The 18,831-nt window shown below is 39.7% G+C and overlaps 1 protein-coding gene across 6 annotated transcripts in view; it reads left to right on the plus strand.

The window, feature by feature from the left end:
* Positions 1-16,739, plus strand: part of LOC129768683 (formin-J-like) — a 312,599-nt gene extending 295,860 nt beyond the window's left edge. For 5 of the 6 annotated variants that reach the window (XM_055770471.1, XM_055770472.1, XM_055770474.1 and 2 more), the window contains exons 3-7: positions 6,301-6,355; positions 6,413-6,474; positions 6,536-6,821; positions 6,878-7,974; positions 15,061-16,739. In XM_055770471.1, coding sequence (XP_055626446.1) covers positions 6,301-6,355; positions 6,413-6,474; positions 6,536-6,821; positions 6,878-7,974; positions 15,061-16,065 — 2,505 coding nt within the window. In that variant the 3' untranslated portion in view covers positions 16,066-16,739. The remainder of the gene's footprint in view (positions 1-6,300; positions 6,356-6,412; positions 6,475-6,535; positions 6,822-6,877; positions 7,975-15,060) is intronic. The other variant, XM_055770475.1, reaches the window with a different exon arrangement.
* The last annotated feature ends 2,092 nt before the right edge of the window (positions 16,740-18,831 follow it).

An 18,831-nucleotide genomic window follows, 5' to 3' on the forward strand; every position in this document is an offset into this window, starting at 1 on the left:
AGATAATAAATTGAAGCGATCTTTTAGTGGGAGTACGCCTGCCGAAATCTCGAGACTCATGGTATGCGTTGAGGGCATACATCCCAACGCAATACGGAGACAAAGATACTGAATTCGCTCGAGTTTAATGAGGTGTGTTTTGGCAGCTGATTGAAAACAGAAACTGCCATACTCCATCACTGAGAGAATAGTTGTTCGATACAACATAATAAGATCTTCGGGATGGGCTCCCCACCAGGTGCCGGTAATTGTACGGAGAAAGTTTATTCTTTGTTGGCATTTTTTACTCAGATACCTAATATGGGCCCCCCAAGTACATTTGGAGTCGAACCATACCCCAAGATACTTGAATGACATAGCATGAGTGATCGGTTTACCCAAAAGTTGAAGCTTTGGTTTTGCTGGTCTATGCTTCCTAGAAAAAACCACCATCTCTGTTTTCTCCGTGGAGAATTCGATCCCTAGCTCAATGGCCCAGGTTGAAAAATTGTTCAAAGTATCTTGTAAGGGTTCTTGCAGGTCGGATTCTTTTGATCCTACGACAGACACCACTCCATCATCTGCAAGTTGTCTTAGGCTGCAATTTTGTGTAAGGCAATTGTCAATGTCGCTTACATAGAAGTTGTACAAAAGGGGGCTTAAACAGGAGCCCTGAGGGAGGCCCATGTAAGAGACCCGACTCACTGCCGAATCTCCGTGAGAAAAATTCAAATGTTTCTCACAAAGCAAGTTATATAACATATTATTCAATAGAGGCGGCAGACCCCGAGAGTGTAATTTGTCTGACAAAACCTCTATTGAAACAGAATCAAAGGCCCCCTTTATGTCCAAGAATACTGAAGCCATTTGTTTTTTTCCGGCGTAAGCCATTTGAATTTCTGAAGAAAGCAACGCAAGACAATCATTCGTCCCCTTGCCCCTGCGGAACCCATATTGTGTATCTGAGAGTAAGCCATTCGTTTCAACCCAACGATCAAGGCGAAACAAGATCATTTTCTCCAACAATTTCCGTATACAAGACAGCATTGCTATTGGGCGGTACGAATTGAAGTCGGACGCGGGTTTTCCGGGTTTTTGAATAGCTATAATTCGCACTTGTCTCCAATCATCTGGAACAATATTATGCTCCAGAAACCGATTGAATAAATTTAACAAGCGATGTTTCGCCACATCAGGGAGGTGTTTCAACAAGTTGAACTTAATTCTATCCGTTCCTGGAGCCGAATTGTTACAATAAAGGAGAGCAAGAGAGAATTCTACCATCGAAAACTCGGAATCAAGATCACACCTATCTTGTGGTATATTTCGTACAATTTTTTGCACAGGAACGGAATCGGGACAAACCTTCCGTGCAAATTTAAAAATCCATCGATGTGAATATTCTTCGCTTTCATTCGATGAAGAGCGATTTCTCATGTTTCGAGCCACTTTCCATAATTTTTTCATTGACGTTTCTCGTGACAAACCTCCCACGAAAGTTCGCCAATAAGCACGTTTTTTCCCTTTGATCAAGTTTTTAAATTGATTGTCAAGGTCCAAATACGTTTGAAAATTCTCAATGGTTCCACGTTTTCGAAAAGCTTTAAATGCGTTCGATTTATCCTGATAAAGCTTGGAACATTGGCTATCCCACCATGGATTGGGAAGCCTTCGACGAATAGTGGAGCCTGGGATAGGTTTCGTTTGAGCGCGAAACGCGCTGTCATAGATCAAACGAGAAAGGAAGTTATACTCCTCCAATGGAGGTAAACCATCTCTGGAATTGATGGCTAGAGCAATCGCGTCCGCATATTTTTTCCAGTCAATGTGTCTTGTGAGGTCATATGCCATGTTTATAGATTCAGAAGAATTCGACCCAGTGGTGATGGAAATTTTGATTGGCAAGTGATCACTACCGTTGGGGTCCTGGATAACATTCCACTTGCAATCTAACGATAGTGAATTCGAGCAAAGCGAGAGGTCAAGAGCACTTGGGTTAGCAGGAGGTTTAGGAACACGTGTTGTTTCCCCAGTGTTCAAAACGGTCATATTGAAGCTGTTACAAAGGTCATATATCAACGATGAACGATTGTCGTCGTACTGTTCCCCCCAGGCAGTTCCGTGAGAGTTGAAGTCTCCCAAGATCAATCGTGGCTCAGGAAGGAGTGAGCACATGTCAACAAGTTGCTTGCGGCTAACCGCAGCTCTCGGAGGCCAATACAAGCTGACAATACAGAGGTCTTTGCCTCTGATGTTTGCATGACAAGCATCAGCTTCAATCCCTCCAATAGGTGGAAGTTCAATTCTAAAAAATGGGTGGCACTTATTGATCCCCAATAGTACCCCTCCGTATCTGTCATCGCGGTCCAAGCGTATTATATTAAAATCGTGGAAAGAGAGATCATTTTGTGAAGAGAGCCAGGTTTCGGACAGAGCAAAAACATCACAATTGAATTTATGAAAAATTTATTTGAAAGTATCCAATTTAGGGATAAGACTACGACAATTCCACTGTAAAACAGTGATATCTCCAACCTCTCTATTTAAATTAGACATCAAGAGAGATAATCATTGCAAGGAGGGGCCATGTTTGCATCAATTGTTGCAAAATTGTCTTTAATACTGGAAGCATTGAAATGAAAATGGTTCTGATGGAGTCGGAAACATTAAAACACTTGAAGATTTGGTCCAAAAGGTCAGACAACTTTATAAATCCCGATTGGGAAGTTGAACTGGACGGAATAACAGGGACAGTTGGGGTTTTTGATGTCCCCTCGAGTGCTGGGCCATTCGAAGGTGAATTATTCCCACGGAAACCAGGAGGAACCTGATTTTGCTTGTCCGCTGCACTCGATTTTTTAGGCATGCTAACAGGGGGTATAACCGGAGGGGCTTGTCCTTGAACTTTGGGAGTGGTCACATTTTTGTGCCGGGGATTCCCTTGGAAAATGAACGGTGTGCCCCCGTTAGCTGTGTCCGCTTCTATTTCGTCAACGGGCAACGTGGCGAAGACATTTTGTGTGTTGATTGGTTGTTGTTGGGCCAGTGGAGAAGCGCCCTTTAAAATATCCGCAAAAGTGCGTTTCGAGCGTTCCTTCAAAGAGCGCTTCTGTTTCTCCCAGCGACTCTTGTAAGTTTCACAAGCTGAGAGCACGTGTGGGGATCCCCCGCAATATGGACACTTATGCTCAGTCGCACTGCAGGATTCCCCCACATGTTGCTCTCCGCAAGTTGCACAGCGCTCCTTGTTGGCACAATAATCTGAAGTGTGACCAACTGACTTGCATTTGTTGCAAGTCATGGGCTTTGGCACGAAGAGTCGCACAGGCAGTCTCAATTTGTCCACCATGACGTAGTCAGGGAGGGCCGAACCAGCAAAAGTTACTCGAAACGAGTCTGACGGCGTGAATTTCGTTTTTCCCTCTTCTTGGGATACTTTAAGCTAATCTAGTCATGCAATATTAACATGAAGGGCTTCTGTTGAGAAAAGTGCAAAACGGAGATAAGGCTGATGTCACATTAGGCGGATTCGCCGCCGCGGATATCGCGACAGTTTTTTTCTCGATTTGAAATCGCTTCCAAAACCGTCCACACTGTACATCCTCCGCTGCGGTTTTACTAAGGGAATCCGCCTAATGTGACATCAACCTATGTGTGTGTTTATTTAGTTGATTCAAGTCATCGATATATGGATATACGTGTGCATACGTGTGTGCTTCATAACCCGTACGTACAAATAGTGCATCTTCGCTACGCTGAAACCCCATTTGTATCTGCTCCCGTGTGCATTGGCCCTGTCACGAAAAATTATCTGGGGAATACCAAACATCTTGAATGTCGTACTGGAAAGTAAAAGTTATTTGGGTTCGCGTGCCAGTCTGCTCCAACTCCAACTGCCTCCAACTAGGATTGCATTTGCGCTAATTTTGATTGTAATGAAGCAATGCTACTCTTTTCGAGGTTGTTGAGATTAACAGAAACAGTTTATTTCGTTTATTTATTCACCAAGAAAGTAAATTTTGTTCGGCAATTTTGTATGTGATTTGGTTTTGCTTGCTTTCTCCGCTAAGTATGACAGCTGCGCTTATCTTGAGTATGAGAAAGTAATGCAACTTTTTTTCGAGACCAGTAATATCAACAGCTGCGTTTCTTTTGAGAATAATGCAAAATGATGGCAAGTGTGTATAGTCTTAGTAGCTCCGAGTCACCAATGTATAGCTCTGTATGCATGATATGGCGAACGCTTATTTGGCGCTTGGTTTACGTTGTAAGAACGATGCTTAAAGGTGCAATTCCACTGAGGCAATACTAAATAACATGTAGCATGATGACATGACATTCTACCAAACAGTTATTTCTAAAATTTCACAGCATTTTAAAATAGTATCTGAAGTTATAAACATGCGACTTATCTAAAATAACAGCGCAGTTCTACGTCAACAATGCGGTCGTGTCTTGGACAAAACCTTCTATATTTTTTTCTTTAAAAAATGTTACCTGTAATCCTACCGCAAGCAATCGTTTGTTCTGTGCCCTTGAGTACATGTACTACCATCTCTATATATATAAAAATGTTCTGTTCGTTTCAAAGTTGGACGCAATATACAATTCACATCAGGGAATGTTGTTACGGCATAAAAAACTGAAAAAATAGGAGAAAAATGATTTTTATATGGTCATAGTGCGTCTCTGAAATTAAGCTTCTAATGAAAATCGACCATTCCGTATTAAATATGTGTTCTATGCGATGGAAACATCTTTTTTCCAAGTGTTTTCCAAGTGTTGTTTGAACTGAAATTATTGAAAATTTATCGATTTCCCTCATCTATCTCTATATAAATAAAAAAAAGTTCTATTCGTTTGTGTACGCGTCAAAAACGCGTCAAAAGCTCGGAACCGATTGAGCTCAAACTATGATAAAATCTACAAAACAACCAAACACATTGTTGTTACAACATGAAAAAGTGAAAAATTCAACTCAACCATGCAAGCACAATGCGCCACAGCAAAGCGTGGCGGGGTAGAACTATTAGTTCATAAATTTTGAAATGTAAAACCATGGAATCCCGAGCACGAATGACTAACGCTTAAACGAGGGTATTTAATATCATATTTTGGAAAAAATGTTACTTTGTTCGACTATTTTAATACTTAAAATATTTTTCAACGGTATTCAGTACCAAATTTACTCATCCTTCAAATTGAAACAACAGAATTTTTCTAAGTAGCATACTTTTTAAATTGAATTCAGTTTCAGCCAAACATAACCCTAGAAGTTCAATAACACTGTCATGTTTGACATTTCATCTTTTTCCCTCAACTTTGATCCTCTATCACCTTCTGGAAGATTTTGGTTTTTGAAAATATATGTTAAAATATATGTATTTCATTTGAATATATAGTATGGATCAAAAATTTTCAGAACACTAATGATGTTTCAAGATTAGATAACAACGACAGAAAAATATTATTATGTAAATAATAAATTACACAAAGTTTGTAAGTATGGAACGCAAAACTGTTCTCTCGAAGTAAAAGATAGATAGTTTAATAGTAATAATTTAAAAATGAAAAAGGCGGAAAATGTTTGCACACTTTAGGGGGAATAGCTCTCCTGCAGCATCTCTCAATTCCACCCAGTCTCTGCGTACCGCGACAACATGAGACTGAAATCGAAATGATAGATTGTCTCGGTGCTACCGTTCGATCGCTAATTTAAATTTAAAACAAAAGCAAAGACACCAAACCAAAAGAAAGCTACATGGAAATGGGTTCCAAGGGAAAGAACGTCAACGACAGAAGAAGAAGAAAAAACAGCAAACCACAGAATCCAATCGATTATTAATGTGTATCAGCTTACAACCGCTGCATTAAAATTGGCTTCACCATTTGGTTCGCTTCTTGTCGATTTGTTTTGTTTTTCACCACCTTCACACGTTAATGACAACTGGTCATCGATAGGGATGAGAACAGGAGAGAAAAAAAAACTATCCGGGTTTTTTTTTTTTGATGAATGAAATCAATGGGAAAGGAAGCACGTGGTATCCGATGAATGGAAGAACGCTGAGGACAGGTGAAAATAATGTGAATGAATCAATGGGAAATTACGCCTCATGTGAAACCGTTCTTTGCATTGTGCATTTGGAGACTGGAGACACGCAAGTGTTTCACTAATACGATACTACGTGGGATCGGCGAAAACGAATAACAGTTGATGATCGGTGGATTGAAATTCGATATAGATATCACGCATACCAATGATACCGCTACTGCTGAGAATTGTACTGATTTTTTTTCCACTTCTTTTTTTTTCTGTTTCAGATGCGGCGTAGATCCAGAATGAAGGTTCTGAAGATATTGCAGTCTTTCTCGCAAGGTACTTAATTTCGCACGGTCGTCCTGAAACCGGTTAATTGTTTTTGTTCATTTTCAGGAACATTCATAGCATTCGTGCTGCTGCTCCTTTATTTCGGACAAAGTCTAGCAGAACCTGGTGTAAGTATCACTCTGTGTTTGTATCGAAGTTCGATCGAGTAATTCTTTTCTACCCTCCAAGTACCTGGACTTCGACAACTTGCCGGAGACGAACTTCACGTGCGCGGGCAAAGTTATCGGCGGCTATTATGCCGATCTGGAGGCATCCTGTCAGATGTTCCACGTGTGCACAATCGGACAGGGTGATGAGCCTATGGACATAAAGTTCCTCTGTCTGAATGGTACCGTGTTCGATCAGGAGACACGCGTGTGTGAACGAGTAGACGAGGTGGACTGCTCCAAGTCGGAGAGATTCTATTATCTAAATTTGGAGCTATATGGGAACACAATCATCCCTGCGCCAGATGGTAAGGCTGCGGCGCATCAATTCACCAGTAAATTGATTCATTCATTTTCCTTACAGAAAGCAGCTCTGAGGAAGCATCTGGCAGTCCGTCATCGATGTCCACGACTGCGTCGACAACAACGACGAGCACGACTACTACCACCACCAGGAGGCCGACGACGACCACGCCATCACGTAGATTTATTTTTAACAATAGTAAAGGAAGTTCGATCGTGCCTTCCACAACCCCGGTCGGACCATCTCATTCTTATTCGACGTCCACTCCGAAGACGCCGGTAGAGGAAGATGAATATGAATACGAAGACGATGAGTACGAAGAGAAGGAACAAGCGCCCGGAGTGAGTCCATCGCTGCCAGCCATCGAAGAGGACGGAACTTTCTCACCGCAGCAGTTCACACTGCAGCAGCAGACACAAAATAGTCAGCAAAATGCACCGCAGGACGATGTCAAAACGCACGACAACAAACCCGCGGTGTCTTTCCAACAGCAACATTTCCAAAATGGCGGCACGTTGGCTGTGACCAACTCGCATGTGACTGTTACCACGCACACCACTACTAGCAACACTAACCCCAACAACTCAAACACCCTGAAGAAAAATGCTCAACAATTCCTAACCCAGAAGGAAACGAAAGCCATCGAACACCAGAAACAACAGCAGCAGCAGCAACTTCTCCAGCAGCAGATGCTCACCAAGCAGCACGAAGAACTGCAGAAAAAGCAGCAGGAAGCTGCCGTCCAGCAGCAGCAGAAAGCCATCCAACAGCAGCAGAAGCAAGTCCAGCAGCACGAATCGGAAATAAAAAACCATCAAGCGCTGCTTCTTCTTCACCAGCAGAAAATCACCCGACAGCAGCAGAAGCAGCCTCACTCTTCGTCTCGTCCTCCGTCTGCACCAGCCTACAACCCGTACGTGACCATCAATTCCCAGCAGCAGAAGTCGCAAACTCACGCACCAAAGAGAATCCCACTATTGCCTGCGGAAGCACCTCTTGAGTCCCCGACGGCTCAACCTCAGCAGCCACTCAGTGCAGCCCAGTTGGCTCCTTTCAGACTGAGGGCGCAGGGTTTCAAACTCCCGTCCCAGCAGCAGTCCGACATGCTCGAACAAGAGGACCGTTTCGAAGGATACCGAAGGCAGCAACCCCCACAGGTAAATTTTTTTCCGTGACTGGAAAAACTCACCCCCAGAAAACTGCAACAGAAACAACCGCTCAGAAAAATCATAAGGGGCTGTGTCCAAAACAAGAAATTTTTGATTCTTTGAGTATAGAAAGAGACTGAAAATTTGTCTCTGATTAGATCCACTATTTATACCCTAGCGCAAATTTTCCCTTCTCGTTCTGTCTTATTTTTGAGGGATTTTAACCCGAAGGTCATTCGTACTTTCTTCTCGCTTACTCCCTTAATTTTCATTCATTTTTTTCTGATTTTTCGGTTTTCTGAAAACTTGAATGTTGACATCTGCAATACTAGTAAATGAAGTCCGAATTAGTTGATATTTTGCATAAGGTATAGTATCGTGCAAATCTACATTTCACAGCATGTTCCGCATGGAAAATCACCCTAAACCATACCATACTAAACAATAAAGTCCCAGAGAGTCGATTTTTGACAAAAATAAAATCGAGATGACTGTAGATCTCGACGATTCTGCAATTCGAAGACATTTGGCATCAAAAATTTTATTTTGAAAACCGCAATTTCATGAACAGCATTACTTCGGTGCTTACATGGCCATTTTGTGCATGGTTCACCGAAACAATTTTAAACCATTTTCACCGAACAGACCACAAACAGAGGAATCACTTCTCATGTCCAAGGATTCATGCTGTAAATTATCAAGAAGACTACCCACATCCTAAAAGAAAGAAAACGAATTACCATTGGGAAAATACTGCTCAAACAGCTTATCCAGGAAGTCCTATCAGGAACTGTTCCCGATTTAAGATTCGAATCAAGCTTTTTCGTCAGTAATACAGCAGATTATCTCGATCATGGCAACATATTCAGAACTGACCTTCCAGCGCATGTTCCATGTTGCTTAGAAATTGTCTTCGACGAACCAAATATATGAAGAATGTTTTGGAACAAAACCAGCTTTTTAGTTCGTGTGTTCTAAAACTACAAATTTGGCGAGTTCAGATGTTCAAAATTTATTTTTTTTTAAATCACCAGCTGTATGGCAAATATTGTATATGATATTAAATAAGAAATTTTGGCGGTTTATTTGAACCCCTATGTGGTTTGACGTAGGATCTATAGTGAAAAACGTACTTTTTCGTTTATTTCACGCCATCCTCGAAAGCTTCGAGATAAAAATTTGGGAAAAATTCTGAATGTGCATCTCACCACGGTGTATCAATAAAAATTATCAAAAAAAAATTTATCAAAAATTGAAGTACTAAAAAAATATTGAAACTTTGAAAAAAAAATTTGGGATTTGGTGATTCAGTACTACTCTAATTCATATTTAAATGTGTTCCTACGGTTTTTCTAGATATGTGTGATTTTTTTCAGTGTTGCGCGGCACAAAAAAATATTTTTTTATATTTCCAAAGGGTCTGGCTGGGTAAGGGAGTAAAAAGTGCCCTCAAACCAAATCACCAGCTGTATGGAAAATATTGCATAGAGTACTAAATGAAACATTTTGGCAGTAGTACCATATATTTGAGTCCTTATGTTTTTTGTACCGCGAAAAACACTCTAGAAATTCTGAAAAAAAATCACATATACCTAAAAACAGACGTAGGAAGAAATTTGAATACAAACTAGAGTAGTACTGAATCTCAGAATAAAAAAAAATTAATTTAAAATTAAAATAAAAATTAATTTAATTTTTTTTTAATATTTGATTTTTTGATGAAAAAATTGTTTGAAGATAATTATCGATAAACCTTAGTAAGATGTTCTTTCGGGTTTTTTCCATATTTTTGTCCCAAAGCTATTGAGAATGGCGGGTAAAAAACGAAAAGGTGCATTTTTCACCATAGATCCTATGGTGTTCCATAGAGGGATTCAAATATATGGTACTGCTGCCAAAATGTTTTATTTAGTACTCTATACAATATTTTCCTGGTGATTTGGTTTGAAGGCACTTTTTACTCCCCTACCGAGCCAGACCAGACCCTTTGGAAATATAAAAAAAATATTTTTTGTACCGCGCAACACTAAAAAAAATCTGAAAAAAATCACACATATCTATAAAAGCCGTAGGAACACATTTAAATATGAATAAGAGTAGTATTGAATCTCAAAATAAAAAAAAAATCAATATTTTTTTTAGTACTTCAATATTTAATTAAACAATTTTTGATAATTTTTATTGATACACCGTAGTAAGATGTACATTCAGTATTTTTTTTTTGAAATTTTTATCTCAAAGCTTTTGAGGATGGCGTGAAATAAACGAAAAAGTACGTTTTTCACTATAGATCCTACGTCAAACCACATAGGGGTTCAAATAAACCGCCAACATTTCTTAATTAATATCCTATACAATATTTGCCATACATCTGGTGATTTGGGTTGGGGGCACTTTTTAATCCCTTACCCGGCCAGGCCCTTTGCAAGAAAATATTATTTATTTTCAGTTTTCCAAAACATTTCAACCTTCAATTGTAACACAGATGAGTACCAGCGAACGGTAGAATAAAGAAAGGAGGACATTGGATCTTGGATCATTTCGTTGAGCAGTTCCTTGAATAAATATGAATATAAACAAGTATTCAGATCATCAGATTTGATGTATTTATAATATTGATCAACAAATTTGTTCTCCAATGGTCTCGGCAGGATTATACTGGCAACGGCCCATTGATGAACCATACATTAAATGTTTTTAAGTGAAGGGCCTGCTTTGGAAAGTTCCAAAAAGGCGTTTCTGAAGGTTTTTTGTGGAAAGAGAACATAATTGAACTCTTCAAATTTAACGAAAAACAAACGAACATATATAGAAAAAATATCAGTTAAAATACTCCATAACATTTGGTTCGCACGAAAATTTGTAAAATTGATGGTGCGAAAAGCTCGCATTTCTTGTTTGTCATAAACAAAATCAAATAACCATTCTTACCTATGGTTAATCATATTTTCGGTAGCAAGTACTCTACCGACAGAAGAACTATTAGTTCCTGCTGCCTATTTTATATATTGAACATATAATCTATTTCTTCGATTTGTTTTTGTGTTTTAATTAAGTAAAACGACATAATAAAATGAAACAAAGAAACAAAAAACACAGGTGCAATTTAATTAATTTAAGTAATCAAACTTGATTTTTTAAATTAAAAAATGAAAGAATGTCATGTCATCTTTGGTGGAGACAGTTTTACGACTGACAGGCAAATCTAAATCACACCATGTCAAAAGGACCAACAAAGCCCCTATGATGACGCAAAACAAGCGATATTCGCTGTGTCAAGTATAGAAAAAGACTAAAAATTTGCCATAGCGGAGATCAATGATCCATACCTTAGCGCAAATATTCCCTCCCCACTATCTCTTTTCGTTGTTTATATTACCACGACTATATAAGTTATACCACCAAAACAATCGTTCAACATAGCATGCACACAGACCAATACACTGGTGCAGTACGCACACAAAGTCATATGTTGATGGCTAGAAGCGACTAAACACTTCTGTTTATATTACTCGCCTCGATGACCGTTGCTGTCATCCTTGGTAGAGAGAGTTTTGCTACTGGTAGGCGAAACCAAGTCATACACAAAATTCCAGAACATTTATTTTCTCGGTGAGCCGACGATGGCCTAGCTTAATGATTTCTCACACAATTATTTAAATCAGAACCCTAACCTCGACTGATTGAAAATTTTCCTCAGTAGAGATCCACTATTTACATCCTTGCAAATATACCCCTTCGTTGTTTTTATCATTGCGACTACATAAGTTGCTCGTTGTTGACGAGTACGGGTAAATGAGAAAGATTCTAGTTTTAATCAATTTGAGCCATTTACAAACCAGACGATTATAATGTATATCATATCAAACAAATCTTAGGGAATTTTTTAGTTCATATTGCATGTAAATAGAGAAAATCCTAATTTCATAAAAACATAACCTGTTTTCTGATTTGGCACCCTTCATGAAAGACGTAGTCCTACGTCAAAAGTGTAACGTTAAAAGTTGGCTAGGATAATTGTGGCGGGGGAAAAACATCAAGAGTATTAATACCTCACAGAAAAAAGAGTAATTCCTATCACAAACTAGCTGACCCGGTGAACTTCGTCCCGCACAAAATTGATTTGTGACATGGATTCTTTCGAACATTCTCGTTTTCTTACTAAGCGAACGTTCGTGGGTATAATCGCAAAACTTTTCATTGATTGATCTTCTAATTAGCCCTTTACAATTTCCTTTAACTATGAATTTTCTTGTACTTCTACAAAAACTCGCCATTATTATATAAATTTATTTTCATACACAATTTTCGTTCAAGATTGTTTAATCACTTGCAAACAACATGTTTATGCAAACAACATGTAATCCATATGTTTGCTACAGAAAAGTAAATTTTCATTTTCAAAACGCGTTATTTCACCAGATATTCTATTGCCATTTTTCCGTCACACCAACGGAACACGAAGTTTAATTCCGCAAACGCGCAATCCAATTGGATTAATATAGATTCCCTCAAGACTTCAAAAATTTCTAAATTTTTTCTCACCATAACATTGGTGTATGTGCGAATACAACAAAATAAAAGCAGTTCAAATCGGATCATTCCTTCCTCGGGTTCAGCACTGACCAACACATTTGGTGATCCATTTTTATTTATATAGATAAAAGATATGGGAGTGCGTTATTCCACCTGAAACTCCATTTCCACTTTCGAACAAAGATCAATTTCGTTAGCGCAAACATCGAATGAACTGACAACGCTTATCACGATGTAATTGTAAAACATATGGGCATTACATTATTCGGGTTTTCCCAATTTTTTTCAGAGTTTTCCCAATATTTTTTGATCTGTCTCTCCATAACAAGGATCTACGGCAGCTACACTAGACTGTGGCCCGACGGGTTTTCTGGTTGGCCCATCTGGTGTTACTTTATTTTAAACTATGTTGTATGTGTAACAATATCGGGAGCCTAAGCAATCATTACCTTTTTCCGACGTATGACTACGTCTTTCAGTAATGGTGCCAAATCAGAAAACAGGATACGTTTTACTCAAATACAAATAGCAAATGCAGCGTTCGTTCTATGGACAATGTGGAAAGAGGGAATATTGCAATTTCGATTGGGTATAAACAAGCTGCGATTTCACAACATTCACTGTTCATCCGTCATCCAGCTAGCGACCGTATGAGAGCGAGGTTTGCCAAATAGCCTTTCTCAAGGCTGAGAGTTTAGTTTATTTTTCGAAATTGGCCCTTTTTAAAGGCTAGAGGCGAATAACATGAGAAATTGTAAAGCCTCTATGATTCAAACCATGATAGTCATTATATAAGTCACAGTCTCGCTCCAACAGTCTTTCTAAATGCTGATGTCAGACACGGCTGTTTTGCTCGATACAAAGGAAAAATGGAAGATTGATATCGCACACAGTTGTGCAATTTTGTTAGGTGGTGGCACCGCGTCGATTTTCATGCTATCTGAGCGAGAGTGCTTCTGTTTTTTTTTGCACAACATCATTTCTGCATCTGTACTGGGGTACTCGTAAGTTTAAAATTTCAAAAAAGAGAACATTACCTTTTGGGCTCAAGGATTTTAGCTAACTTTTTGTCGGCTGAACAAGTACCAGATTGGTCAGTGGTTGATACTTGTCGTCGGATGGCCGTGCAAATACTATAAATATTGTGCTCGTCCTGGTCAACCTCAGTTTCTATTTTGCAACCATGTCATAAATCGTGAATGTCTTCTTGGTGACTTTTTCCGATCGATCCAGCATTGTTTCCGGGTCAAAAATGGCGTAAAAGTGCAACGCATTTCAAGCCAATCGTTAAGACAGTATATTTCAGCGGTGAGAGCTGCGTTCCTCGGTAAAAACTGAAGGCAGCGGTTGCTGTCGATGCCGCCATCCCACCACCCTCCAATTTGGTTCGGATTTAATTTTCTTCCATTTTTGGAAGAATGTCGGGAATGAAAATTGAACTCGTGACCTTAAGCGTGAGAGGTATGGATGTTGCCACTGCTCCAAATAATTCTGGATTTGGATTTGCTGCTGTCATTCTGAGTGTTCTTTGGAGTGCTAATTTTGGGAGCATTGGAAATGTAATTTACCAAGAGGTACTGAAAAACTACTTGAATACTCGGATCAGTATTTCAGTGTCGTGTTAGACGACGAGCCGTCAACAGTACATGCTAGTTCTGAGAATTCATTTGAATATCTGTTCAAATTGTCGTTTCATTGCTTCGCGAAACGTTCGTGCCCCTGACTCAGTGAAAGCATTCATTCATCGGCCCTTGTCAATGCTACCAAATGTGTTGTAGTTTCAATATAATGTTCGGAGCTTCATTCTTTAATTCGCAAACATCGAACGGACTGACAACGTTATTACGATGTAATTGTGAAACATATGAGCATTGAGTTTTCCAGATTTTCCCAATTTCCTTCAGTCTTCCGAAAATTTTCCGATTTTTCTCTCCATAAATTTGATTACCGGGCAGAGACGAATACAACAAAATAATGACGACTGAAATCGGACGATTCTTTCCTCGGGTTTCGCACTTAGCAGTACATTTGGCGATCCATTTTTATTTATATAGAAGATTAATTTTTTCGTATCATTTTGTAATGGGGGGGTCAATGAGGTCAATGTAATGGGGCGAAGTGGACGACACGATCCGAGTGGACCACCAACCAGCTGTCGGAAGCGGCGGTCTCTCGATCGCAAACTTGTCTTTCACTGATTATCCGGTTGTTTTGAAACATAAGATACGATCTTTCAGCAAAGCTCGACCGAGCTTTAGCGAGCGTTTAGTATATCATCAATTTAAAATATTGCACCACGATCTGAAGAAATTTCCACAATTATAGGTATTTTGGTTTAGACATTTAGCGCTCAAAATCATAACTGGTTTACTGTTGCACGGTTTCACAGACCGTCTTATACGCATGATGTTTTTCGTGTCAGAATATTTCTAGACTATGACCTTACACTTTTTCTGAGCGGTTGTATCTGTTGTGTTTGTTTTCCGGGACGGTTTTTTCCAGGAATCGTTTTATTCACATAGTTTACAGTAACCTCTCATAAACAACGTTGAATCGTAGGTCTCCTTGCATCTGCCCTTTGAACAGCTCCGCAACCAGAAGGACATCTCGCTCGAGTTCGATCCGGAGCAGGAGGACCTCACCCAAATCCCCCAACACAAGGAGCTCAAACGGTCCGATCCCCCTTTCCATAGTTCGATCCATGGCGACCACACGCCGCCTCCAATCACGACCAAGGGTGGTCACTTATCACCCCAAACTTCTCCAACAGCCGCATCCCAACCAAGCGCAAGCACGGCAATCAGTGCTGACCCAAACCCAACAATAGAACCTGCCAGCTATGGGCAGGAGGATGCTGTCGAGTACGAGTACGATGACTACAGCTCGGCAGCGGGCAGTGATGCAGTCAGCAACCCTAGTTTAGATAGCGCTAAGTCAAACACCAACAGCGAAATCGTTGTCGCTGGAAAGCACTCTGGGGAGGACCACCGCACCGGTCACAGGGACAATGCCAACAATGGCAAGCCAGGCGACAGCACTGGCAGTAGTAATAGTTATAGTAGTAGCAGTAACGATAACTCTAGCAATAGCTCTAGGAGTAAAACCAACACTAGTAGATTTATCATTAACAACGAACACCACAAAAGTCCGACCAGCAGCAGCGGCAGCGGCACGTACAGTCGGGGTCGCAGTGGGCGGGTATTTGACAGTCGCTCCGCTGGAACAGCTTCGCATAAAGTGCGGACAAGCTATCATCCCCAGACGCCGAAAGTGATAGTCACGACCAGCACCTCGATTCGAGACAACAACGGTCGAACAATCAACTATTCCATAAGCAGTAGCAATTCGTCGCCGACAACGGCATCGCCAATCCAACTTGCGACCAACGACAAGCCTACGTCAACACGAGGATACGACGAGTACAAGGAGGACGACGTTTTGTCCGACCCCTTCTTCCTAGACGTACCGAAGGTTGGTGGCGGAGCAGGCCGGAGGAAGCGAAGCATATCTACCCAGCGCAAAAGAAGGAAACGATTCATCTTTGTGGTTCCTCGATTCTTGTAAGATTCAAATATCACCCTCAAAAGTTGAAAACGCAAACAAATTCTAGAAAATGATATTGGAAAAAAGCAGATTAATATACGGAAATAATTGTATCTAGGTTTTAATGTAGGAAAAAGTATTCTTGTCGATATATTCCATGTAAATATGAGTCCAATCGTCAAGAAACAGAACAAAAGTTATAAGAATACTCAACTAGCAGTAACAATTCGTGTATTTTATGTATCAAAGTTGTAAATTGAGGAGACTCGAATGTAAATGTCTAATTGTTTCTTTTTTGTTTCCGAGAGCAACCTCTTTCGCATAGTGTCGTTCTATTTTAACGTTTTGTATAATTGTTTCAGCTTAACTCATTTTGCAAAATAATTTAAACCCTGTATTCGATCGAACATCATGGCGTGTCATTGTTGTAGGACCGCTTGACCATTGCGATTGATCTATTTTCTAATGTCTCTTTCTATTCGGTAAGTCTTGTACAGATTTGTATAGCGGTTAAGCAAAATCATTCTAGAACATAAGTGTATGAACAAGTTATGGACTTTGGATGGTGACGAACAAGTGTTATGAAGAATACCGATGAAATTGTTCAGCAATAATACCCGTACTGGGATCTGCTGGGAAGTTGATTGATTGATCATTCGTTTTATGAGAATAAAATAAATACAAAGCAATTGTGTACAGAGTATGTCTTTTAAAATTTATATTCAGATGACATTTTTAACCTTTGTTAATATAAGGTAAAAGTTAAAGATCCATACAGCACGTGAATCTCTAGGTTTATGCAATTCTGTCGACGCATCTAGGTAGCGCATACCTCACGCATTTTCTTGATGGTAGGATCTTGGACAGTGCTTAAGATTGAAACAAGAAAGTCTGCGTGGACTACACGAAGAGGGACAATCGCTGTCCACGCTTGTCCTCGAAGGGAACATTGATATCGGAAATAGTGCTCTTCCAGTACACGCGGTATATGGGTAGTATACGCTATCTCGAAGGCAGTGAGCCGCTCTGCGGCCATCTTGAAAGTCTATTGTGTTTTGTTTGTAAATAAAACTAAATACGCTTGTGCAGGGCTGAGTGTTTAAGGGGTTCGAACAACTCGATTTTTTTGCATTTTTGGAAAGCTTGTGTCTTCAGATATGTTGTCCTAAAAAGACTTTTCGATATTTCATTTCGTTGAAAAGTTACAGCAATAACTATGGGGTCTTTTTAAGGGAAGTAGCTTTGCTGTACGAATCTTTAAACGCGTTTTTCTCGAAAACTTGTTTGTTCAGCTGGTGGATATACTCGACCGATTTGGCTGAATTTTGTTTTCAGCATGTAAAAATGAATTATCTAAAGCGTTAGATGGCCGTTTTTGACGTAGGACTACGTCTTTCATTTCTATACTGGGGTGTAAGTTCAAGGTTTCGAAAACGAAATCGCTACGCTGGAGAACGAGATTTTGAGCGTTAATAGCTCCTAAACAACTGAACGAAATGGTATGATAAACACTTCATTCGGAAGATAAAATGTCTACGCGTTATATGCTTGTTACTTCTTGATTCAAAAACTTCAATAGCCCTAAAATTGCTTTCAAAACAGGCTATTGAAATCACACCAATCGGTATATAAGCGAGTGCCGCTCGGAAATCCACTCAGTTATAATTGCGCAACGATTGAGGTGCGATCGCTGGGATGGATGGATGTTTCTCTAACACAGACTTCAAAATCATGAAGCCAGGGGAAATTGGCACAGAAAATTAGATGATAGCAGTGGATACTTTTGTACTCGCTTGCATTTTTGCAAAACGGAATGTGTTTTCCCAATACAGATTGGAAGATATCTCTTGATTTCGCCAGCTCACTGAACTTCTACGCATACCGTTCGATGATATGTTGATAACTATTTGCTGCAATATGTTGATAACTATTTGCTGCGATAACTACTATCGTAATACATAAATTGGCTTAAATTAGGATTTGCTTGCAATTGAATTCGTAAATAGTTGCATTCATTCACTAGTTCAAACAATAATTTAATCAATACACACAAAAGATAGCTCTGCGCAGCGGCGGTATCGTACCCAATGAGGAACATCCGAGGTGGGCTTATTGCTAATTGAAGAAATACAATTGACTACTAAGCCAACGGCAGTCCTACGTCAACCTTGCGGTTATATCATAGGTATAACCCATCCATAGTTTTTTGATTTCTATTTTTTTTTTGGATTTCTCATGAAAAATTAATACAATTTTAACGAAAATAGCAGCTGTTACCGCGATCAAGTCCTTTTTCGGATATGGGAATCAGTGCCTACGATTTTTGGGATAAGTTCTAGAAAAAATGAGCTTTTATTGCTCCACCAGTTATAAACGAAACGATAATTCGGTGTGATGCGTAGAAGGTTTAATGCGATACTAATCCTATTGCTTGAATCTGTCTATCTTCTAAGTGAGAGAATAAGTGACCAGAGATGATGCGACAGCTCTCTTTGGATAGGGGTCGGATGCTGCGACAAAACTCCCTAATTCACGATAGGCGTGAACATGCCGGCCACCGTTAAAAAGGCGTCTTTTTTAACAAACTATACTATCTCCTAATTATTTCTTCGTATGAATTTCAATGATGTTTGATAATTCAATGATAATCAATAATTCAATTGCACAGTGCTGTGTTGTATAAATTCTTCGTGAAAGTCAGCTGCTCCTGTATTTCAAATCTCCTTTTCTCGGTTCTCCCAGCGGCATTGTATGGAACGGCATCGATTCTCCGGAATGGTCGTAGTA

Source organism: Toxorhynchites rutilus, chromosome 2 (assembly GCF_029784135.1).
Source record: "Toxorhynchites rutilus septentrionalis strain SRP chromosome 2, ASM2978413v1, whole genome shotgun sequence".
Lineage (NCBI taxonomy): Eukaryota > Metazoa > Arthropoda > Insecta > Diptera > Culicidae > Toxorhynchites > Toxorhynchites rutilus.